Source organism: Gorilla gorilla, chromosome 23 (assembly GCF_029281585.2).
Source record: "Gorilla gorilla gorilla isolate KB3781 chromosome 23, NHGRI_mGorGor1-v2.1_pri, whole genome shotgun sequence".
Taxonomy (NCBI): Eukaryota; Metazoa; Chordata; class Mammalia; order Primates; family Hominidae; genus Gorilla; species Gorilla gorilla.
In genome coordinates this window covers 28,906,369-28,930,354 of record NC_086018.1, presented here as the reverse complement: position 1 = coordinate 28,930,354, position 23,986 = coordinate 28,906,369, and the positions used below count along the sequence as shown (strand labels likewise).

The 23,986-nt window shown below is 49.0% G+C and overlaps 1 protein-coding gene across 9 annotated transcripts in view; it reads right to left on the bottom strand.

Annotated features, from left to right (window-relative positions):
- OSBP2 (oxysterol binding protein 2) overlaps positions 1-23,986 on the bottom strand; it is a 224,479-nt gene that overhangs the window by 8,336 nt on the left and 192,157 nt on the right. For 2 of the 9 annotated variants that reach the window (XM_055374216.2, XM_055374221.2), the window contains 11 exons: positions 23,127-23,319; positions 22,405-22,522; positions 21,512-21,566; positions 21,110-21,256; positions 19,763-20,008; positions 17,497-17,617; positions 17,173-17,276; positions 17,006-17,101; positions 16,738-16,922; positions 4,691-4,923; positions 2,966-4,580 (listed from right to left, as the gene is read on the bottom strand). In XM_055374216.2, the coding sequence (XP_055230191.1) occupies positions 4,435-4,580; positions 4,691-4,923; positions 16,738-16,922; positions 17,006-17,101; positions 17,173-17,276; positions 17,497-17,617; positions 19,763-20,008; positions 21,110-21,256; positions 21,512-21,566; positions 22,405-22,522; positions 23,127-23,319 (1,644 nt within the window). In that variant the 3' untranslated portion in view covers positions 2,966-4,434. Of the gene's footprint in view, positions 1-2,965; positions 4,581-4,690; positions 5,583-16,737; positions 16,923-17,005; positions 17,102-17,172; positions 17,277-17,496; positions 17,618-19,762; positions 20,009-21,109; positions 21,257-21,511; positions 21,567-22,404; positions 22,523-23,126; positions 23,320-23,986 lie in introns of those variants that run through there. The other 7 variants (XM_004063306.5, XM_055374222.2, XM_055374217.2 and 4 more) reach the window with 6 other exon arrangements.

Genomic DNA, 23,986 nt, shown 5'->3' with positions numbered 1-23,986 from the left:
ATCTGATAATTTCACTGTGTGGAAGAGTTTTCTGTCTGATTCTGCTATCTGTTACTTCTGGTTGCCCTTGCTCATGGGTGCTTGTTTCCTTGTGTGTTTGGAGATTTTATACTGTGAGCTGCTCATTTTCCCTGCAGTTTCATATCTGAGATTCTCTAAGGCCTAGAATGAAGGGGATATCTTCCAGAGAGGACCTGTTTGCTTCCCCCAGGTGACTGGGAACATTGCCAACTTCGGACCATGTTACGTTCTCTGTCAGAGGTTTCATTGAGCCATTCAGGTAGTGTGTATTTGGGCTGCAAAACTAACTGAGGGTCCACTCCTGATTACAAATTCTTAGGGGGATTTTGTTTTTCTCTGCTCAGGACCAACCTTTAAGACAAGTGATTTTTCTTGTATTTTATTTTGGATTCACCATTACATTGAAGGTATAGCCCTTGGGGGCCCCAAATTTCCTATTATATGCCCTACCTTTGGAGGCTCTTTTGAGGCAGTGAAAACTTACAGTTAAGCTCATTGGGCTTTGTAAATAATTGCAACATAAAATATTTCAGACCTTTTCTTACCTCTCCAGGTTTTCATACCCACTTAGTTTTTGGCTTGAGTATTCCTCATATTGTTTCCAGTTGATAGATGCATTTAACATTTAAAAAATTTTATCCAACCTGTCTAGTTTTCCACAAAGGAGTATTTTCTGGGAACCTAGTTTACCATATTGCCAGAAGAAGAAATCCTTCGACTGGCTGATGTAAGGAATGATTTACCATGGAAAGCTTCACAACGTTGAGCCATTCTTGCATTTCTGCAGTAAACCTAATTTGGGCATGGGCTTACCAACTTGGGGTTCAGTCTTTTCTATGTGGCTAGATTCTATTTGCTGTTCTCTTGTTTGGATTTATGAAAATTCTTTTCTTCCATGAGACCGAACTATATATTCCCTTTATTTTCACACTGTCTTTATCAGGCTTTGTTGCTGAAGTTATGCATGCTGGCTAGCTTCATAAAAACAATAACTTAAATAGCATTGAGTTTGTCTCTTGTCCTGTTCTCTGTTCCACTTTGAAATGTCTCTCCGTTGTCCTCTCCTCCCAACTCCCTTCATGCTGAGCCATGTCCCTGGAGATGAGGGAACCTCAGGCCTTCTCTTCCCCACGTACAGAATCTGACTCCTACCCCACAGTCTGTCAGGAGCAGCAATTTGAACTCTAGAGTTTGGGGGAGGCAGGAGTTTCCTGGGTCCCTGGGCTCAGCTCTTCACCAGTTCCATTTCTGAGTCTCCTCCCAACTTGGTACTGCAGTCACGCCCCCCACTGCTCAGGTGTTGTCCCACTGAGCGTTTGCTTTAGCTGATCTTCCTGGCCTGGTGTTGATTCTTTCGACAGCTATTCATTGAGCACTGACTATGTGCCAGGCAGTGGGATGCTACAACGTATAAGATCATGAAGCTCACAGTCTCATGAAGCTCAGTCCATTGGGGTAGCGAGGGCAGACCATCAACAAATACACTGCATGGCAGCCAGATGGTGATCAGAGCGCAGTGGAGAAAAAGGAAGCTGTGTGTCCCCAGGAGGCTTCCAGCTTGTTTGGTCATCTGCAGGTCAAGTCCACATAGTCCCGTCATCGTCCCCTGAGTTCTTGCTGGAGTGCAGTGGCGCGATCTCCACTCACAGCAGCCTCCGCCTCCCAGGTTCAAGCGATTCTCTGCCTCAGCCTCCCAGCTAGCTGGGATTACAGGTGTGCGCCACCATACCCAGCTAATTTTTGTATTTTTAGTAGAGACGGGGTTTTGCCATGTTGGCCAGGCTGGTCTCGAACTCCTGGCCTCAAGTGATCTGTCCGCCTTGGCCTCCTAAAGTGCTGGGATAACAGGCGTGAGCCACTGCACCTGGCCCTATTTTTTTTTTTTTTAAATTATTCTCTCATATAAATGTCACAACTTGTCAAGCTTTTGAACTATATTGGTAGGATTTTAATAGGGATCATGTTGAATTTGTAGGTTTGGGACTAACATAACTGAATGTGAACCTAGCTATGAAGATGTATTTTCCCTCTTAACTCAGGTCCTCTCTGTTATGTCCATAAAGGTCTTTTACAGGTTTTGTGTCTTTTTGTCAGATGGCCTATGTTGTAGACCTTTTTTTCTATTACATTTTCTACTCAGTGATGGCTGGTGTATGTGAGACCACTGAGTGTAGATTTGTAGATTGATCTTGTGTCCTGCTGGTCAGAGTGGTCTTTCTAAAACATTGCCCTGATGTCAATTTCTGTTCAAGCTCTTCAGAGCCCTCTCTTTGCCTCAGTAGACTGGCCTTTGTCCCCTCCCTTACCCTCTGGGTCAGGTGCATCCTGAGGTTCCGCCTCACCTCTATTCCAGTGAGACCTGCCCCACCAGCTCCTCAGCCGGGACCCCCAGCCAGCGGCCACCTCCCTACAGATGGGGAAGCCTAGCCAGGGAAGGAGCTGTGCAGGGCCAGCCCCAGATCCCACAGGGCTGGGGTGTGGAGGCAGATGGTGAGAGCGCTGGCCCTGATGCCCCTGGGGTGCCCTGCTCTACCCATCCCTCACCTGGAAGTGCAGCCCAGGCTGCTGCTGTCAAGTGATATGGAACTCACCAGGACCGGCCTTCCCCCTGGAGGCCTCCCACTAGACAGCTCCAGGAACTGAAACACGGGAGGGGGCTGCTGGTGGTCTCCACCTGGCTAAAGCACTGCCCTTCCAAAGAGCAGAGCTAGGTCCAGGCCAGCCCTGTGGCCACAGCATCAGGGCAGCCTTTGGCAGAGCTGCGACCCTCTCCCCAGCCCTTTGGGCAGTTTCCTGGGTCTCCTACCTCCTCTGTTCCCCTGACCCCCCTGCTGTTTCACCCCATGCTCTACCCCCATGCCACCTTGTAGGCTGTCACCTGTCCTTCTACATTAGTCCCCTCTACCCAGACACAGAGAGACTGAGGGACAGGGCAGTGGAAAACTCCAAAGCCAAGGTTTTTTTATTACTGGTCAAAAGGTGCTCGCTAACAAAACAGTGTTGGGGAGAGGTACATTCCACAGCTCTGTGGGAGCCTCAGTGGGGCCGTCCTGCCCCACCCCGCCCCACCTCTCCAGTGGGCATCGTAAGGCATTTCACACATTGGTGTTTTCACTTTTTATATATATATATATAAAAACAAAACCAGTCCTGGAGTAGAAAGAAAGACCCTGTGATGAACTTTTAGGACTAAACTGAAATGGAAAGGATTGGAGTGTGGGATTCTGAGGGGCTGGGTCAGTGGCCATGGTGGCCCAGCCCCCCATGGTTGGCAGAAGCCGCTGGAAGGGGGCATGAGGAGAGGGAAGGGCACAGCTGACATGAGGGCCAAACTCAGACAGGTGCGCCCGTCTTCATCATTTTTTCACTTTTACATACTGTAGAAATTTAAGCAAAATAGCTATTTTATATATATTTATATATCATATATATATATATAAATTAGGCAAATAAAGAGTTCAGGGGACATTGAGATGGGGCACCCCTAGGGGCCTCCTAGGATGAGGAGGGATGCAAGGTCTCTGGTGCCCGGGTCACCAGCCCAGGCTGGGCCAAGGGTTTGTTCATTATTGCTGATTTGGGGCCTGGGTCTCAGGGTGGGGAGCACCTGCAGGCCCTGCCTTCCAGCCCTTCCTGGCCTCTTGGGGCTAGGGAGCCACCCAGGCTGGCTAGGGTGAGGCCAGGGACTGCTGCCCTCAAATCCACATGGGGGTTACCATCGGTACCCCCTCCTGCATCTGTGGATGGGAGCTCCAGAAACTGTGCTCTGCTGGGCTGGGCAGCCCCCTTCTGTTTTGGGCTCTGTGGGGCCCTGGCAGGTGGGGGTGTGGGCAGCTCAGATACCATTGAGGACTTGATATGTTGAGCTACAAAATTCTCCCAACTCAAAGGGGTCTGGCTTCCTGATGTCTTAAAAATAAGGGGCTCTTGCCAGGACACTTTTGTGGCAAGAAAGCACACTTGGAAAGCTGTCTGCTAAGTGTGGTACTAAAAATATTTACTAAACATCATGGCTGGAAAGAAATGGAGATCATTTTTCTAAAAAAGTCGAAGAGGCTCCCTAGGAGGGGCCAGTTCTTCCCTGGGTTGGGGGCTGGTGATTTGTGCAGCCCATGGCCCGGGCCAGCCGGCCTGAGTTGTGGTAACTGGGGCAGGGGTTCCAGTAGGGCCCAGGTCCATAATGAAGGGGCACGGGTGACCCGGCGCACCTGGGGGCTGGAGAGAACCCAGGTCAGCCCTTCCTCCTTCCAAGGTGGGAGTCCCAAGAAAGTGTGGGGAGAAAAAAAAATAGGTAAGGAAATAGGAAGGGCTGGGAATGGGCTGGGAGAAAGACCATTCAGTACTAAATTGAGTGCATTAATGAACAGGTGGGCCAGGCTGTGCAGGCGCCTGTATTTGCTGCAAGGGTGGCGCTCAGAAGATGTTGGGGCACATATGCCAGTCTTGCTTCTCCTTGGCCTCCCAGTAGCCGCCCTTGTACACACAGGCCATCTCCCCGGTCAGCGGGTCCAGCCTCTTCTCAAACCACAGTGGCGTGTAGGCATCCGCCTCCTTCTCTGCTGGGCAGGCACAGTGGGCTGGTGGCCTGCTCCCCCGGAATCGTCCCTGCGGCACCCCCACCCGGGCACCCCTTTCCTCCCCCCGGGGCGCCCTTCCCGCCCGGCCTCACCTTCCTCCGAGCTGCAGCTGCTGCCCGGCCCGCAGGCCTCCAGCCGCCGGCGCCGCGACAGGCGCTGCTTCTCCTCCAGCCGCTGCTTCTCGGTATTGGCCTCGTCCCAACGGCCCTTCTCCATCAGCCGCTGGTCGGGCCGCAGGCGGCTGTCGGTTGGCGCTACGCCCTCCTCGTGCTCGTTGAGGGTCAGGGCCAGCTCTGAGAAGTAGTACATGTTCTCCGCGTTCTCCCTGTGGCGGTGGCGGTGGCTGCGGTGTGAGCCGGACCACACCTACCCGGCCGCCCTCCCCTGCCTGGCGGTGTCTCCCCTCCCGGGTCGCCTCACCCTCCAGCTCGCCGCGTCCAGGACTCCCTCTGGCCTTGGGCCCACCCCAGTGAGCCCACCCGGCGGAACCCAGTGGCTGCAAACAGCTGCCTTCTGCTCCCCACACCTCCCATGCTCACATGGCCAACCTGCCACTGTTTCGCCACATTAGACTTATCTGGGAATTGCCTAGCTTAGTATTTCTCGGTTTTTCTTCTTTTCTATTATTTTTTTTTTCTTCTTCTTTTTTGAGACAGTTTCACTCTTGTTGCCCAGGCTGGAGTGCCTGGCTTTTTTAAGACAGGGTCTCCGCTGGGCACGGTGGCTCACGCCTGTAATCCCAGTGCTTTGGGAGGCTGAGGCCGGTGGATCACGAGGTCAGGAGTTCAAGACCAGCCTGGCCAACATAGTGAAAGCCCGTTTCTACTAAAAATTAGCTGGGCATGGTGGCAGGCACCTGTAATCCCAGGTAATCTACTCAGGAGGCTGAGGCGGGAGAATTGCTTGAACCCCAGGAGGCCGAGGTTGTGGTGAGCTGAGATCACGCCATTGCACTCCAGCCTGGGCGACAGTTCGAGGCTCCGTCTAAAAAAAAAAAAAAAAAAAAAGACGGGTCTCGCTCTGTGGCCCAGGCTAGAGTGAAGTGGCCTGATGCTCCGCTCACTGCAACCTCCGCCTCCTGGGTTCAAGCAACTCTCCCGCCTTAGCCTCCTGAGTAGCTGGGATTTCAGGGCATGCCCCCACACCCAGCTAATTTTATTGTATTTTTAGTAGAGATGGGGTTTTGTCATGTTGGCCAGGCTGGTATTGAACCCCTGACCTCAATTGGTCTGCCTATCTTGGCCTTCCAGAGTGTTGGGATTACAGGCATCAGCTACCATGCCCAGCCCATATGGGGATTTTTCTAGTCACTTTTTCTAGTATAATTGCCTTGGAGTCAGACAATATATACTTGGCATAATTTCAGTCCTTTGAAATTTGCTTTATGGCCCAGTATATGGGCAGTTTTTGCACACGTTCCATGTGATTGAAGAGAACAGTTGTTGAGTGCAAGCTTGTATAACTGTCCAGCAGGCCTTGTTCATACTTTCTCTACTTGGGTTGTAGTTAGTCCATCTTTCCTAATGTATATATATATATTTTTTAATTATGTAAGCGTTTCTTTTGTTGAAAAGATCCTTCACAAAATACCATATCCATAGATTTACTTTCTGTCATACAGCTGAATGTGTTGTGTTTGGAATTCCATTCTTACATTTAAAAATCAACTGGATTGCCCAGAAGTTTAGATGCATTTGTTTTGTTTCTTTATCTTATCCATGTTGAAGATGTAAGTAGATGATCTGAAAGCATCAGGTTTGATTACACCACATAATGCACGTCTTTCTTAAGTATTGGTGTTACAGAAATGGTTCTTATCTCAGAAGCAGAGAAGCTGACAGGTGGAAGGAAGGAGAGAGAGTTCTGTGGATTGCTGAGGGCTTGTAACAAAGATACAGTAGGAGAAGCCAAGGATGACAGCTGGTGACCAATTACTAAGCACACTACACTGGGCTCCCCAGGCCGCCCTGCCATCACCCTGCAAGGGTCTCTTTCCTAGGCCCTTGCTGCCAGCCACCCCCCAACTGCTCCCCAAAGGGAAGACTGGGATTTGGGTACTGAAGGATTTTTCATCTGTTCACACGCGGGCGTTCAAGCTCAAAAGCCTAACCACTACCACTCCCAGGTAAGTGCTGAACCCTGCACATGGGAACAATCAAGTGTGTCCCCAAGATGCAGCCTCAGACCTAGACAGCTACAGTCCTATGCGATCATCTGAAGGTTCCTGACAGCTCTGCACAGTACAATTTCATTTATCAAGGGAAATGAGTAAAGTGCCAGATTCTAGACCCATTTTGGCTATGAATTGAAGGGGAGGTGGGAAGCACAGTATCTCATTATGTTGCCTGTACTAGGAACAGATAAACACAAACACACAGGCAACAGGGATTTGGGGAAACACTGTGTCAGCGCTGCAGTCAGCCAAGCGCAGTGCCGGCACTATCTCCCAACCCTCGAAGTGCCTTGGCCCAGGAGAAAAGAAACCCGCTGGCCATTCACTGCAGCTGGCCAGAGAGGGGAACCTCGACCATATCTGGTGAAAGGAGTGAACTCATTGGGACACAGCCTCGAAAAAGCAGTAACAAAAACACGTGAATGCCTACGAACATTCACTGTATCTTCTCCGTGGACTCCCTACTGCTATTCTACGGTCTCCACTTTGAGCTCTCGCTGTTTCTCGTGTGAGCCTATCCCTTTGGACAGTCCACTTTGGGAGGGGGTCATGGAGCCAGGGCTCCCTCTCAATAGGAATGGAAAGGAACCTGCAAGGATCAACAGCTATTTTTATCCTAGTTGTGAAAACAAGGTGCCTCCAATTCTCTACGTCCATCACAGCTGAATACCAACAAGGTGCAGTTTAGTCTGTCAGTGACTTCTGGTTTTTGTTGGAAGCCAACGCAATACAGAACTCAACATGCAGGTCAGAAGAGAAACACTGAGGAAGTGAAAGGAAACACCTGGAGTCGGGCCAATGTCTAAAGTAAAAAGAGAAAGCAAAGGAGAAAAATGATGCAGCACCGCAGCCCAAACGACTCCCCCACATGGCCACCTCTGATCCTCTGGGGAACCCCATGTGCTGCTAGGAAAACAAGGAGCTAGGAGGAAAAGGACAGAAGGAAAATGGGGAAGCAGCGGTAGAAAGAAAAAAACGCACAAACAGGCACTAGATAGATACAGCAAAGCCCAGAATGTACTAAAAACCACTTGTTGACAGCTGGCATGCACTCACAACAAGCTGTGTTTCCACTGTGGGGAGGCCAGTGGCAGGTGTGGGAGTGGAAGCTGCAGGAACATGGCCCAGGGGCTCACCAGGCTGTGGGCCTGCTCCAACCCCCCACGTTCCATTCCCTCCCAACCGCAGGCTCATTCTTGCTCCTTGTGAACGAATTCCACTCTGGGTCTGGCACCCCTGAAGATAGCAGAGTTGGGATCGGCTACTTGATTGAGGGGCGTCACAACATTTGAGGTTTAAGCTGGAGTCGTGGTCTTTGTGTTCTTCCCTCCTCTGTCGGTTCTTTGAAATCCATGTTGGATCGTGGAAGGGAGGACCATCTCTGAAGTGGCTGCCCAGTCGGGGGCCTGTTTCCCAGTCACCTGGGTGACTACCTGCCCTGCCTCCTAAGAAGTCATCCCTGAAGCTTCGTCATCTGGTACACCTTTTCTGAATCCAAAGCCACCTTTATCTTGTTTTCTGCCTTCTGCAATGTCCACATGAAGTGACTGATTGCCCAACAGTGCACCATCGTATGGCAAGCTTCCTTAAGGGAATCCACTTCATCGAATTCTATATAGCAGAATCCTTTAAATTTATCTGTGTCTTTGTCTCTGACTACCCGTACACTCCTTATGCTGAGATCCTTAAAGATAGCATCTATGTCGCCCTGAACCATATTAAAAGGTAGATTCCCTACATATGCTCTGGGGGGTGCTCTGTGAGCGACTCCTTCTGGCTACGGGAACCATGGCCACCAGTACTGCCGTGGGACCCTCTGTTTTTTTTGTTTTTGTTTTTTCTTATTATATTGCTAAGATTTACCTATGTTGCTTCATGTTACTGGGGTTTAGTTTTAGCTACTGTACATATTCCTTCATGCGAATGTACCACAGTTATTCATTCAATAAATTTGTGTTGTTTCCAGGTTTTTGTTACTGGAATAGTCTCATGCATAAGTCCTGTTGTACATTTGCAAGAATTTCTCTTGAGTATATTTTTACAAGTAGAATTACTGGGTTATGACTATGTGATTGTTCATCTTTTTTTGTCGGGGGACAGAATTTCACTCGTCGTCCAGGCTGGAGTGCAGTGGCACCATCTCGGACACTGCAACCTTCACTTCCCAGGTTCAAGCACTTTTCCTGCCTCAGCTTTCCGAGTAGCTGGGATTACAGGTGTGTGCCACCACACCTGGCTAATTTTTATATTTTTAGTAGAGACAGGGTTTCACCAGGTTGGCCAGGCTGGTCTTGAACTCCTGACCTCAGGTGTTCCACCGGCCTTGGCCTCCCAAAGTGCTGGGATTACAGGCGTGAGCCATCACACCTGGTGGAAAGCCAAACTGTTTTCCCGAGTGTTGTACCAATTTACAACTTTTGCCAGCAGCAATGTATCAGAGATATTGTAGCTCTACAGCTTCTTCAACATACATGTTTTTTATATGATGACTGGCCATATATGTTTTTTCTGCAAAATTCTTGTTCATGACTCTTGCACATTTTCCCATTATTTTTACATTAATTGTTGATTAGAAGTTCTTTATGTGGGCTGGGCATGGTGGCTTTTGCCTGTAATCCCAGCACTTTGGGAGGCAGAGGCAGGCAGATCACCTGAGGTCAGGAATTTGAGACCAGCCTGGCCAACATGGCAAAACCCCATCTCTACTAAAACTACAAAAATTAGTCGGGCGTGGTGGCACACACCTGTAATCCCAGCTCCTCAGGAGGCTGAGGCAGGAGAATCGCTTGAACCCGGGAGGCGGAGGTTGCAATGAGTCGAGATCACATCACTGCCCTCCAGGCTGGGAGACAGAGTGAGACTCCATCTCAAAAAAAAAGTTCTTTATGTGATCTTTTAAAAATTTTTATTTTTAACTATGATAAAATACTCTGTATTCTTGATAATAATCCTCTGTCAAGTGTAGGTAGATATTATGATTACCTTCTCCAAGTTTGTTTATGCATCGTCTTTTCACTTTCTTTAAATTGTCTTTTAGTGAGTAAAAGTTCTCAATGAACAAAAGTATTTTAATATGGTTAAATATATGAATGCTTGTGTCTTAATATTTCCTTAGGGTCTAAAAGATATTTATCCTTTTCAACTTATTAAGTCATTGTTTACAATAAGTCAAACTTAATATTATTGTAAGGCCATTATTTGGAGTTGATTTTCTTTATAATGTGAGGGAGGGATTAAGTGCATCTTTTTCCATAGGGATTCATTTGGTGAGCCATTCCATCTTCCCACAAGATCTGATATGCCACCTTTGTCATATATCAGAGGTACATATATCCATGGGTCTGTTTCTGGGCTCACTGATCTGTTCCATTAGAGTTTCAAAATAAAAATCCTGGTATCTAGTAGGGTAAGTCCTCTCTGGTCTTCTTCAGAAATGTCTTGGCCCTTTATTCCTCAGTATAAATTAAAAAATTCTAATATCAAGTTCCATGAAGGTCCCTATTGGGGTTTTGTTTGATTTACTGACTTTTTAAATCATGACATCTTTACAATACTTTCTGTCCGTGAACATTATATCTTTCTCCATTTATTTAGCTCTTCTTTGGTATCTCTTATTGAAGCTGTATAATGTTCTCTATAGAGGTCTGGATTATATTATAAGATTTATTACAAGGTCCTTGATGTTATATGCTGTTAATTTTTTTTTTTTTTTTTGAGATGGAATTTCGCTGTTGTTGCCCAGGCTGGAGTGCAATGGCGTGATCTTGGCTCACCACAACCTTTGCCTCCTGGGTTCAAGTGATTCTCCCGCCTCAGCCTCCAAAGTAGCTGGGATTACAGGCATGCGCTGCCACGCCTGACTAATTTTGTATTTTTAGTAGAGATGGGGTTTCTCCATGTTGGTCAGGCTGGTCTCAAACTCCCGACCTCAGGTGATCTGCCTGCCTTGGCTTCCCAAAGTGCTGGGATTACAGGCATGAGCCACTGCGCCCGGCCTTGGTGTCTTATCTTAAATTGCATTTTTCTAGTTGTTTGCTGAAATGCAACTGGCTTTTGTATATTAATCTTGTATCTAGGCACCTAAAATAATTTTTCTGAATCTATTGAAATCTGTTAATATGATTACTCTATGGATTTTCTAATATAAAATCTTTCTAATATAAAATCATTCTATATACCCAGGATAAATTCAACCTGATTATAGGATGCTATCTTTTTTATACACTGTTGGATTGGATTTTCTGATATCTTGTTTTAGATTTTTGCTTATATATTAATATAAGTGAAATAGGGTAGAACTTTTTTTTCCTACTGCTAGTTTAGCCTAATTTGGTATGAGGGTTATCCTGGCCTCACAGTATAGGAGAGGTGAATATTTCCTTTTTCTATGATCTGGAACACTTTATATGAAATTGGAATAATATGTTTCTGAAAAAATTGGGAGAATTCATCTGTAAAATTATCTGGGCCTCGTGTTTTCCTTAGAGTAATTTTTAAACTATTGCTTCAGTTACTTTATTATAGGACTATTCATGTTTTCAATTTCTTCTAGAGTCAGTTCTTTTTTTCTTTTTCTTTTTTTTTTTTTGAGATAGGGTCTGCTTTGTCACCCAGGCTGGTATGCAGTAGTAGTCATGGCTCACTGCAGCCTTGACTTCCTGGGCTCAAGTAACCTTCCTGCCTCAGCCTCCTGAGTAGCTGGGACTACAGGTGTGTACTACACACGTGTACTACAGGTGGGACTACACATGGCTAATTAAAAAAATTTTTTTTTTGTAGAGACAGGGTCTTGCTGTTGCCCAGGTTGGTCTTGAACTCATGGGCTTAAGCAATCCAACTGCCTTGGCTTTCCAAAGTGCTAGGATTATAAGCATGAGCCACTGTGCCCAGCTAGAGTTAGTTCTTGTTATATTTTTCTAAGAATTTGTCCCTCCAATCTAAGTTTTAATTATGTCTTTATACTTTATATGTCACATTAAACCTTTTTCATTAATATTTATTTCTATCTTGATCAGTCTTGTCAGTAGTTTTCTATTTTGACAGTTTTTTTATGCCTCAAAGAATCAACTTTTGGCTTTTTTTAATTGATTTCTGCTTTTATTATTATTATTATTATTATTAATATAAAGATGGTATCTTGCCATATTGCCCAGGCTGGTCTCAAATTCTTCAACTCAAGCAATCCTCCCACCTCAGCCTTCCAAAGTGCTGGGATAATAGGGTTTGGCTGTGTCCCTACCCAAATCTCATCTCAAATTGTAATCCCCGCATGTCAGGGGAGGGACCTAGTGGGAGGTGATTGGACCATGGGGGTGGTTTCCCCCATGCTATTCTTGTGATAGTGAGTTCTCACTAGATCTGATGGTTTTGTAAGCGGCTGTTTCCCTTACTCTCTGCTCTTTTCCTGCTGCCTTGTGAAGAAGGTACTTGCTTCTCCTTTGCCTTACACCATGATTGAGTTTCCTGAGGCTTCCCCAATCAGGCAGAACTGTGAGTTAATTAAACCTTTTCTCCTTTATAAATTACCCAATCTCTGATGGTATCTTTATAGCAGTGTGAAAATGGAATAATACAGGAGATTATAGGCATGAACCACCATGTCTAGCCAAAATTATTATTTTTTGAGACAGGATCTTGCTCTGTCACACAGGCTGGAGTGCAGTGGTGTGTTCACAACTCACTGCAGCCTCGACCTCCTGGGCTCAAGTGATCCTCCCACCTCAGTCCTCCTGAGTATCTGGGACTACAGGCATGTACCACATGCCTGGCTAATTAAGAAAAAAAAAATTTTTTTTTGGTAGAGATGAGGTCTCACTATGTTGTGCAGGCTTTTGCTCTTGCTCTTGCTCTTATTTTTAAAGTATATTTTCTTCTTTCTTTGGATTTCTATGTTGAACTTTCTCTAATATTAGAATTGAAACTCAAAGGAGAAAGCCTCAACATTAAATGATTTAAGGCAATATATTTCCTTCGAAGCATTGCTTTTGTTGCATCCAGCCAGTTTAAATATCTTTTTTTTTTTTTTTCCTGAGACGGAGTCTCACTCTGTCACCCAGCCTAGAGTACAGTGGCATGATCTCAGCTCACTGCCACCTCTGCCTTCCAGGTTCAAGCGATTCTCTTACCTCAGCCTCCCAAGTAGCTGGGATTACAAGTGCGTGCCACCACGCTCGGCTAATTTTTGTATTTTTAGTAGAAACAGGGTTTCACCATGTTGGCCAGGCTGGTCTCGAACTCCTGACCTCAGGTGATCCCCGCCCTCCCTCCCGACCTTCGGCCTCCCAAAGTGCAGGGATTACAGGTGTTGAGTCACCATCCTGGCCAAATCTCTTTTATATCATTCAGTTCTACATATTTTGCATTTTTTCATTCTAATTTATTTTGCCTATGAGTTATTTAGCAACTTAAATTTTTTTCCCAAATATTTGGGATTTTTTGGTCATTTTGTTTGTAACTTCTATCTTAATTGTCTTACAGATTGTGGTCTGTATGCTACGCTCTGTAAATCTGTGAGGCTTCCATTACGGTTTACTACACAATCAGTTTTTGCATACATTCCATGTATACTTGAGAAAAAATATGTTCTCAGAGTTGCATCCATGAGTTGGTAATAGCATATATTGTTTGGATCTCCATATACTTGCTGGATTGTTTTTTATTGTTTCCATTTGACCTATCAACAAGTGAAAGAGGTGTACAGAAGCTTCCTAATTTCTCACTGTGGTGATGGATTTATCAATTTCTTCCTTAAGTATCAATATGTGCTTTGTATATTTTTGAGGAATTTAATTATATGCATAATGTTTAAAACTATTATATCTTTTTTATTAACTCAACCTTTTATTATTATAGCCACTTTCCCTTCCTTAATAATGCTTTTGTCCTAAAGTCTATTTTACCTGATATTAATATAGCTATTATAGCTTTTTGTTAGTATTTTCATGATATGTCTTTTAATTTCAACTTTTATATACCTTTATATTTTGGGAACCTCTTAGAAGGTCTGGGTATCTGGATTTTAACACATCCAGTTAGGCCGGGCATGGTGGCTTGTGCCTGTAATCCCAGCACTTTGAGAGGCTGAGGCTGGAGGATCACTTGAGGCCAGGAGTTTGAGATCAGACAGAGCAACATAGTGACACCCTGTCTCCATAAAAAAATTTTAAAAATTAGCCAGGCATGGTGGTGCATGCCTGTAGTCCTAGCTATTCAGGAGTGTGAGGTTGGAGGATCACTTGAACCTGGGTGTTTGAGGCTGCAGTGAGCTGTGATCGTGCCACTGGATACCAGCCTGGGTAACAGAGCGAGACTCTGTCTCTTAAAAAAAAAAAAAAATCCAGTTTGCCAGTAGTTTGCTTTTTAACTGGTGAGCTTCATCTATTTATATTTATTGTAATCATTGATAATGCTTGGGCCTATTGCTATCATGTTAATTTATAGTTTTTGTTTGTGCTACTTTTTAATTTTCTCTATTTTAACAGTCTTATAAATGTTTCTTCCTTCCAATAAGAACTTAGCATTTCTTCACATCCCTCAGATCCTTCCCCTTCTCCTCAAATTCCATCATGCTAAGATTATCTAAACTTTTAAATCTGCATTATTATGAGCATGTTTTCTCTTTTTTTCTTTGATCCTAGTAGTTGTTTAAAAAATAACTTTTAGGCTGGGTGTGGTGGCTCACACCTGTAATCCTAGCACTTTGGGAGGCCGAGGTGTGCCGATCACTTGAGGTCGGGAGTTCAAGACCAGCTTGGCCAACATGGTGAAACCCCGTCTTTACTAAAAATACAAAAATTAGGCGGGCATGGTAGCATGCCCCTGTAATCTCAGCTACTCGGAAGACTGAGACAGGAGAATTGCTTGAACCTGGGAGGCAGAGGTTGCAGTGAGCCAAGATCATGCCACTGCACTCTAGCCTGGGCGACAGAGTGAGACTCCATCTCAAAACAAACAACAACAAAAAAACAAACAAAACCCCTTTATTCATCTATTGTGACATCCTTGCTCCCCCCATCCTCCCCTTTAAAGTACTGTGTCCAATACTGTTTTCATTTTTTTTTTTTCTCCCAGGCTAGAGTGCGGTGGCACGATCTCGGCTCACTGCAACCTCTGCCTCCCAGGTTCAAGTGATTCTCATGCCTCAGCCTCCTGAGTAGCTGGGATTACAGGTGTGTGCCACCATGCCTGGCTAATTTTTGTATTTTAGTAGAGACGGGGTTTCACCATGTTGGCCAGGGTAGTCTTGAACTCCTAACCTCAAGTGATCTGCTTGCCTCGGCCTCCCAAAGTGTTGGGATTACAGGCGTGAGCCACCACACCAGGCCCAATACTGTTTTCATTGTGGGTTTTTGTGTGGCAAAACTTCCGAGGCTGCATGCCTAAGGATATGGCCCCATATGTGAATGTCAGTTTGACTAGATAGAAAGTTCTACTTTCTAATTTTGTAACTTAGAAAGTATTAATCCAATGTTGGTTATTGAAAAATCTGATGTCTAATTCTTTATCCTTGACTAAAATCTTTTGCTCCTCCCTGGAAGTTATTAGAATTTTTTCTTTGGTCTTCATTTTGACTATAGCATGATCTAGATGAACATTTTTCTTTATTTCTTGTCTTTAGCACGCTATAGGCCCTTTCAGTACAGGGTCTTTCATCTCTTTGCTTTTACTTTGAGAAATTTATCTTCATTATATCTCCCTCTTTGTTGTTTTTCTTCTTCTTCTTCTTTCCTTCTGGGATTCCAGCTAAATGGGTTATTTTAGCGGTTACCCTAGGAATCGCAATAAACATACTTCATACACTCAGAAGCGAATGTGCATCTTGATCCTCTTCCAGGGCAGCATGGCGGGGGGGCCTTTGAGCAGTTTCCCTCCCTTCATTCCTCTTCTTACTGTGCAGCCACATTCTAAAATGTTGTACCCCACGTTATTCTTGTTTATTCAGCTTTAATTTAGGTGCACAGTATCCATTATTCTCAGATCTTCCCTCTGGGGTCAGTTTCCTCCTGCCTAAGGTATATCCTTTTGTGCAGGTCTGCTGGTGCCAAACTAAGCTTTTTGTTTGCCTGAAAATGCCTTGATTTCACCTTCATTCTTTAAAGATGGTCTCCCTGGGTGTATAATTCTAGGCTGGCAGTGCATCTTTCAACTCACGGAAGATATCATTTGACTGTCTTCAAGCTCCCATTTCTGTTGATAAGGGGACAGCTCCTTGGAAAGTGATGTCTTTTTAAAATCTGGCTGCTTAATAGTTTCTCTCTGATTTAGGTGCAGGAATTTCTTTGTTATTTTTATCTTCAGGTACAGTCCCTCTTTCCTTTTGGGACTCTCGCTAGAAGTATGCCAAACCCTGCTCTCAATCTTGCTGAGCAAGCTTACAGAAATGCAGATTCCATTGCAGGAGGTCTGATGGGAGACTGCACTCAAACTCGCTCCCAGGAGAGGCCAGGGAGCCTGCTCCAGGGACCTCACTCTGTCTTCTCCCTGTAGCTTCCTGTCTTTTCTGGGTTTTGTCTCTTTAAATGCAGTTCTGTCACTTCTTCTGACCTGTGTTCAGGTGATAGATTCTAGCTACTAAACCATTCCACAGGGTTCTCAATGTCAGTCATTTTTTTTTTCCTTTGTCGAATTTCTATTTGTTCTCTTTGGACTTTCCTATGCCACATTTTATAGTTTTCTATTTCCTGTGGTTATTTTCAAGTATGTTTTTTATTTCTTGTAGGGAGGAACAGGGAGGGGCTCTGTCCTATCACCTCGCTTAAAGTCTGTGCATGGTGTTTGATAGTTTCACATTTATTTACTGTTCGGTGTCTGCCTTCACACTGGGATGTCGGCTGGCTGCATAATACTGTTCTCTGCCCATGTGTGGACTGAACCCTCCCGACCTCCTGTGCCTGTCAGTTGCTTTCTGTCCACTGCCCTCCTTCCCTCTCCTTTGCCTGTGGCGGGGCCCCTGCCAGCCCTACTCACGGCAGCGGGTACTTCTTCCACAGCAGCTTGGCTGACAGGGTCTGGTACACTGTCTTCTGCTTCCCGTCAGAGCTGGGGCTGCTGGGACTGCTATGCACGACCTTGGAGCACTCCATTTGTTCATCCCACGAGCCGGACAGCACGTAATGGGCCTTGCCCTGGCTGTCACTCACCACTCCTGTCACCTGTGGACATTGGCAGGACCAGCGTAGGTGCAGACTCTGCCCTGGGCCCCCTGGGGTGCTTAGAGGTGGCTGGTCCTGCTTACCTTCCGGGCTGCCTCTTTGGAGAAGTAGCTGTAGGGCAGGAACTTCAGCTGGCACCGGTCATTGGTCTTATGGTTCACAATCTCGATGTCCCCTGACTGGTGAAGGAGGGCAGTGGTCAGCGGCCAGCCCCCGGGCCATGCACCCCCTCCCCAAGGGCGCCCCTGACCTGGTCAATCCAGAGCTTGCCCACGATGATGTTGTGAACAGTTGAGGTGCTCTTCCTCCACACGTAGTGATTCCCACTGGCCTGGAATTCTAAGTGGATGGCACCTGGAGGCAGGGGACAGGTCAGAGGTCATGCCCCCCCATGCAGGGCTCTGGCCAGTCTGCCCTTAGGCCTGGTGTCTTGAGAACTAGGCTGGGGGGTTGGAGAGGCAGGCCTACAGGGAGGTCTCCCTTGGAAGCCCCCAGCTGGCTTTTGCATCGCCAGAATCCTCCCTCTTATGCAGAATGTCTCTGTGTCCCAGGAAGGCACCGGGCCCCAGCTCACCTAGCGGCATGATGGAGATGTATTTTCCCCGGAACTTGCTGGAGATGGTGATCTCCTGCCAGAGGCTCCAGCCATGCTTGGAGAACACGTAGTGCGCAGCTGAGGGGGGGTGGTGGCTCACCTGAGACCAGACCCATAGGATGTGAGCATCTGCCAGACATGAGCCCAGGTTCCACCTCCCCCAGCCAGGGAGGGACAGCTTGCCCTGCCTCAGCAGGCACAGCTCTGTGGCCATAGGAGTAGTCCTGGCTGTTCCTCAGGTGGCCATGGACCCAAGGCAGGCCCCCAGGAAGGCACTGCCTTGAGCAGAAAAGCATCCGGGTGCTGTCCTGAGCCTCTCAGTGCCTGGCTCCTGGGCTGTGAAATAGGAGTGATGGTGGACCTCATACTCAAAGACATGTCTGTGACAGGTGCACTGAGGGCTGATAAAACAAAGGGTGTCACACTATGCCGAAGGTTCCATGTCCACTTCTCATCTAATCCTCCCCACACACCAGGTGCGGCTGCTGTGCCATGTTATACCAAGTGGGCCCAGACTGGCAGAGTGATTTTAGCCAAGGGGCAGTCGGGCCCTGCCTCTGGCCAGCCTGGCTCCAGAGCAGGCATCCACATCGATGCACTGCCCCGGGCCCGGCCCTCCCCTGCCTTGCTGGCAGTTCCACCAAGCCTCCCTTGTCTGTTCTTCCTTATTTCATGCTGCTCTGGCTGTGGGGCCCAGGCTTCCCTCTCCTAAGTCTACCCACTCCCCAGGACAGCAGCCCTAGCCTAGCCCTGCCCCTGGCCTCCAGCTGCCCTTGGACATCTCCCCTCAGACAGGCAGAGCTGGGATCCCGCTGCCCCCAGTGTGCCTCACCTCACTTCCTGTCTCTGTAAGAGGTGCCCACTTGCTTCCTATGCCCCAGGAGTGCAGGCCCAGCTGCGAACCATCCCAGGAGATGGGTTAGCTGGCCCTGAGCTCAGCTGATCCCTCCCCAAGGAGCCCATAGGAAGCTCTGCCTCCTCCTCGCCTATACCTCAGCATCCTGCCCTTCCAGCCGCTCACACCAAACACTCTGCAGCCTCTCTGGCCCTCCTCATGCTCCTCCTCTAACCCTGAGCAAACCCTTCCTGCCCTTCCTTCAAATTGCATCCAGCATCTGCCCCCTCCACTCCCACCTCCATCGCAGCAGAGGGTTCCTCTGGCAGGTCAGGAGGCAGGCCCCACCCCGGGTGCACCACCCTCCAGCTGCTACTTCTTCACCCTCCTTTCCTTTCCTCCCCTCACTCTCTCTGCATCAGCAAAGCTGCTCCCTGACCACCCCCTTTCTAAAAGAGCTGGAAGCAGCCACAGTATCTGCCTTGCTTTCCCAGCCCCGTGAGGACAAGAGCCGTGTCTGTTCACTTCCCAGCTGAAACCTCCATGTCTGAGCAGCACCTGGCATGTCAAGGGCACCTAATGTCTGCTAAGTGGAGAAATACATTCACTCCAGGGTTCAGGCCAAGGACCCGAGATCACCCTGACTGCCCCCCCATCCCCATATCCAAAGTGTCGGCAAACCAGCTGGCTCATCCTTCAAAAGCTGCCTGTGTTCTGGCCTCCCCCTTCCCCCAGGTCTGGCCACCACACCGCTGTGTGGGTCACTGCAGCCACCTCCTAACGGGGCCTTGCAGCAGCTGCAGCCTCTTCAACTAGCAGCAGGGTCTGTGAATGGCCAGCATCCCACGCTCATGCCAGGAGCCAGGGCAACGCCAGCACCAACAGAATCACCTCGTTTCCAACCAGAACGCCCAGGTTCAGCATGGGGCTGCCACTGCTGAGGCTCCTGGGCCTGGGTCTTGGTGTATCTCTGTGGGGAAGGAGTGGTGGGGACAGGCTGCTGTCACTGGCTGGGGCAGAGTCCATCCCACCGCACCCAGGCTCCTCCTGCCAGCCGCCTTCAGCTCGGTAGTGACCCCATGCTCCTCCCCAGCAGTGCCCACAGATGCCCCTCCACCTCTGCTCCACAACACCCTGGACTGGAGCTTATCCTCCCCCTCCCTGCAACCAGGCCTGACCCTGTCCTTACCAGGCTGAGTTCTCATGCCCCTCGCCATCTCCAGGAGGCCATGTGCCTGCCCCTGCCATGGGAGGCCCTGCTCCCCGGCTGGACCTCAGCTTGATGGCCCCTTGGGTATGGGCAGTCAGGGTCAGACAGAGGCTGCATCCCATTTGTCACCTTGGGCCTGGCAGGAACAGCTTGGCCAGAGTGTGGGTGGGCGCCACCCGGTGCCAGCCTAGCCCACTCACCTGCTCACAGAGGGAGCGCAGGCCCATGTCGTCGAGGCGGTCCAGCTCGAAGGTCTCCCCCAGCATGGGGTTGAAGGGCTTGGCGATGCGGTGCACTGTGGTGGAGTAGGAGGACACAGAGAAGGCGGCCACCAGGCACATCTGCTCCACTGAGCTGGTGCAGTGCACGGCCTTGTCCAGCAGGTGGTGGTATTCCAGGTCCTCTGTCAGCCGCTGGAGCATGGACAGGGGCTCGTTGAAGTTCACCTGTGGGTGGACAGGTGGGTGGTCAGGCTGGGCACCAGCCCCGGCTTGGCACGGTGCCCTTGCTTTTCTCAGATGTTCAGGGACATCCCTGCTCAGACGGCACCTTCACAGTGAGGCTCCTCAGATGGCCCTGTCCAACAGTGTGGCCCCCAAGCCATCACCTCCCTGGCCCCTCCTGGCTGTTTTCTCCACAGCCCTCCCCACTTTCTGGTCTGCTGCATCCTATACACTTTTATCATGTTCACTGTTGCTCTCCTCTGCTCAGATGGACACCCGCCAAGGCCAGGGGTTCTGCCTGGCCCACTGCTGTATCTTCAGTGCAGAATCTTAGGAAGCAGTGAGTGAATGAGTGAATGAGCACATGAGTCTGTGGGTGGAGGAAGTGGGTCTTCCCCATGTTCCGAGCTGTGATGGGGCCCGGCACAGGATGGGTTAGGCCCAAGGCCCCTATCTCGGTGTCACATAGGGCAGGGTCACTCTCCCCACCATGATGCCATTGGGTACGAGTCTCAGCTTCCTCGTGTTATCTTGCTCCATCCTCCCAGACACTGTGAAGAGGACACTGTGTTTCTCCCCACACTACACATGTGGACACAGAGGCTAGAGATGTGAAGGAACTTGTTCTGGGTCACACAGCAGAACCGTCTGGCCTAGTGGAGATGCCACTGTAGCCAGGTGGCATGAGGATCCAAGCTCTGAGCCTGCATTTCCTGGGGATGGCACCAGGGATGGCTGCCAGCTGAAGGAGGGCCCACCCCTCCACACACAGCCCCATCCTGCCACTCCCCATCTACAGATCGGGACAACTGGGACATGGTAAGGTCCTATGAGATCCAGAGGTGCTCTGGGGCTCCCCAGGTTGCTGATCCATGCAGAGCTTCTCCCTGGCTCCTTCTGTCAGAGCCCAAAGATCCCTGTACTTTGGAAGGTTGGGCAATGCCTGTGTGCACGATTAGATAATTAGTTACATGCTCCTCAGGTGCCGTTAAGAAAATGACACTCCAAGGCTGTGTGTACTTCACACAGGCCATTACTGCTCATCCATGCACAGGAAAGCAGCCCCAGAGGACCTGCCGGGGCTGCCCTGCCTGAGCCACCCACCGGCATGGGGATCCTGGAGAGCTCCCGGCCGATGCAGTTCTTCATGATGCTCCAGAGGTTAAGGCTGTAGTTGGGCTTGTTGGGAATGCGGACTCGCCTCTTGACTTTGGATGAACCCTTGGGCACGAGTGAGGCACCATCTAGTACCTGCCACATAAGTGGGGACCCCCTCACCGTCAGCAGAGGCCAGAGCGCCCCCTTGGCTTCCAGGTCTCTGCCCTCCACCCTGAGGACTGTCACCAAACCGGCCACTGGCACACTGCTGGTGGAAGGCCAGGATGGTGCTCCTGGACTGGGGCATGGGCCTGCCTGCTGGCCCCCAGTTCTTGGTGCTGGCCTGTCCCTCCCACCCCCTAGGCAAGAAGCTGCCTTCCGGCCCTTATAGTGCTCCCCCTCACTTACATTGTCTGCTGAGCTCCAGTCCACGGAACTTGTCCCGGTGCTACCTTCAGCTTTTCTGCAGGAAATACAAAGCGGGAGGCAAGTTATTGATGAATCCCGAGGCCTCCTTGGGACCTGGCCCGTCCTCTCTCCAGACAACATCATTTTCATTGCTAGTAAATGTCCTGGTCACTGCCGTGTGTTCTGTGTGTAGACAGGCACCGCATAACAACATTTCAAGGGTGGATAGTGTATATGACAGTGGTCCCATAAGACTATCATATTGTATTTTTAATATACCTTTTCTATGTTTAGATACACAAATCCTTAACCATTGTGTCACAATTGCCTACAATATTCAGTACAGTCACATGTTGTACAGGTTTGTAGCCCAGGAGCTATAGGCTGTGCCATATAGCCCAGGTGTGTGGCAGGCTCTATCAGCTAGGTTTGTGTAAGTATACTCTATGAGGCTCACACAACAATGAAATCCCATCTGGAGCAAGACAGATAGATTATTGATTTTTCGAGACAGGGTCTCTCTGTTGCCCAGGCTAGAGTGCAGTGGCATGACCATGGCTCACTGCAGCCTCCACCTCCCTGGGCTCAAGCGACCCTCCCACCTCAGCCTCCCACGTAGCTGGGACTACAGGCCTGCACCACCATGCCTGGCTAGTTTTTGTATTTTTTGTAGAGACAGGGTTTCGCCATGTTGCCCAGGCTGGTCTCGAACTCTTGTATTCAAGCAATCCTCTTACCCTTGGCCTCCCAAAGTGCTGGGAGCCACTGGGCCTGGCCAAAGCAAGATTTAAAGGAAAGAAAACCCCAAGTAGACAACTAGACAGCTGGCGAAAAGACCAGATGCAGCCTAAGACCAGGGTGGGGGAGGCTCTGCCCAGCTGCAGCCACCTTACCTGTCTTCCTTGGCCTCGGTGATCACGGTGATGAAGGATGTAGAGTCTTCCATGGCATCAAAGTACTCGGTATCTTCATCTTCCTCACTGTCCTCTCCTTTGGGAGTCAAGAGGCTTCCTAGAGACACAGACAGAGCTTTAGTTTGTAACCTCACAAAAGGCTCATCTCGCCTCCCTAAGTCCAGAGCCAAGGGCTCCCCCAACCCCCATCGGGCCTCAACTCCCCTCCTGCTTCAGTCACCTGGGCAGCCCTGATTCCCTGGGCTGCGGCCACCCTTGCTCCCTCTGCTAGAATCATGTGCTTTCAACGCATTCACCGCACAGGGGCCTCTTTCTGGAAGCCTCCCCGATCTCTCAACATGTGGGTCAGTCTTTCTGTGGCCCAGCTTCCCTCTCTGATGGACCCCTGTCCAGGGTCCCCATGACCCCCAACCCAAGGCTAGGTGGGTGGCCACCTGGCACCAGGACACCCCTGTCACACAGGGGACAGCTGGGCTCATTAAATTTAACTCTTGAGAATGTGAACCTAGGTGCAGAGAAACTGTTGCCAGGGGGTGATGGACATGGGAGATACAAAACCACGAAGAGGCAGTCAAGAGTTGGCAAAGCCCAGCCCACATGTGGGCACAGCCAGGGATATGCATGTGGGGGAGCAGAAGTTGTGTATGCAGAGCCAGCTGGCAGAAGGTCATGGGACAGCCCTGCCCTGACTGCCCACTCACCCTCAATGAAGCTCTTGGAGGGGTTGGCCGGCCGGCCAGGGGCACTGCGGAAGGCCCGCTCGAGGCTGTTGTGCTGCTTGGCCAGCTGCTCAATGGTTTCCTCCAAGTGTACGCGCTGCTCCTGCTCATACTGCAGTGCCCGCTGCCATTTCCGACTGTGTATCTCTGCTAGTTCCAAGAAGTCCCTGCAGGCCTGGGGAGGGAGGAGTGGCGGTATGAGACCCTGGCCTCTGGCAGGGGCCCATCTGTCAGAGGCATGTGAACCAGAACAACTCCACCTTAAACAGGAGCTGGGTAAGATGAGGCTGAAACCTACTGGGCTGCATTCCCAGACAGCTAAGGCATTCTAAGTCACAGGATGAGACACAAAATACAGGTCATAAAGACCTTGCTGATAAAACAGGTTGCAGTAAAGGAGCCAGCCAAAACCCATCAAAACCAAAATGGCGACGAGAGTGACCTCTGGTCGTCCTCACTGCTACACTCCCACCAGCGCCATGACAGTTTACAGATGCCATGGCAACATCAGGAAGTCACCCTCTATGGTCTAAAAAGGGGAGGCATGAATAATCCACCCCTTGTTTAGCATATCAGCAAGAAATAACCATAAAAATGGGCAACAAGCAGCCCTGGGGGCTGCTCTGTCTATGGAGTAGCCATTCTTTTATTCCTTTACTTTCTTGATCAACTTGCTCTCACTTTGCACTGCAGACTCGCCTTGAATTCTTTCTTGTGCGAGATCCGAGAACCCTCTCGTGGGGTCTGGATCAGGACCCCTTTCCTATAACACATCTGCTCCCCCACCTCCATTCCCTGTGAGGACTAAGCTCTGATATTTTTTATCTTGCCCAAATTCCTAT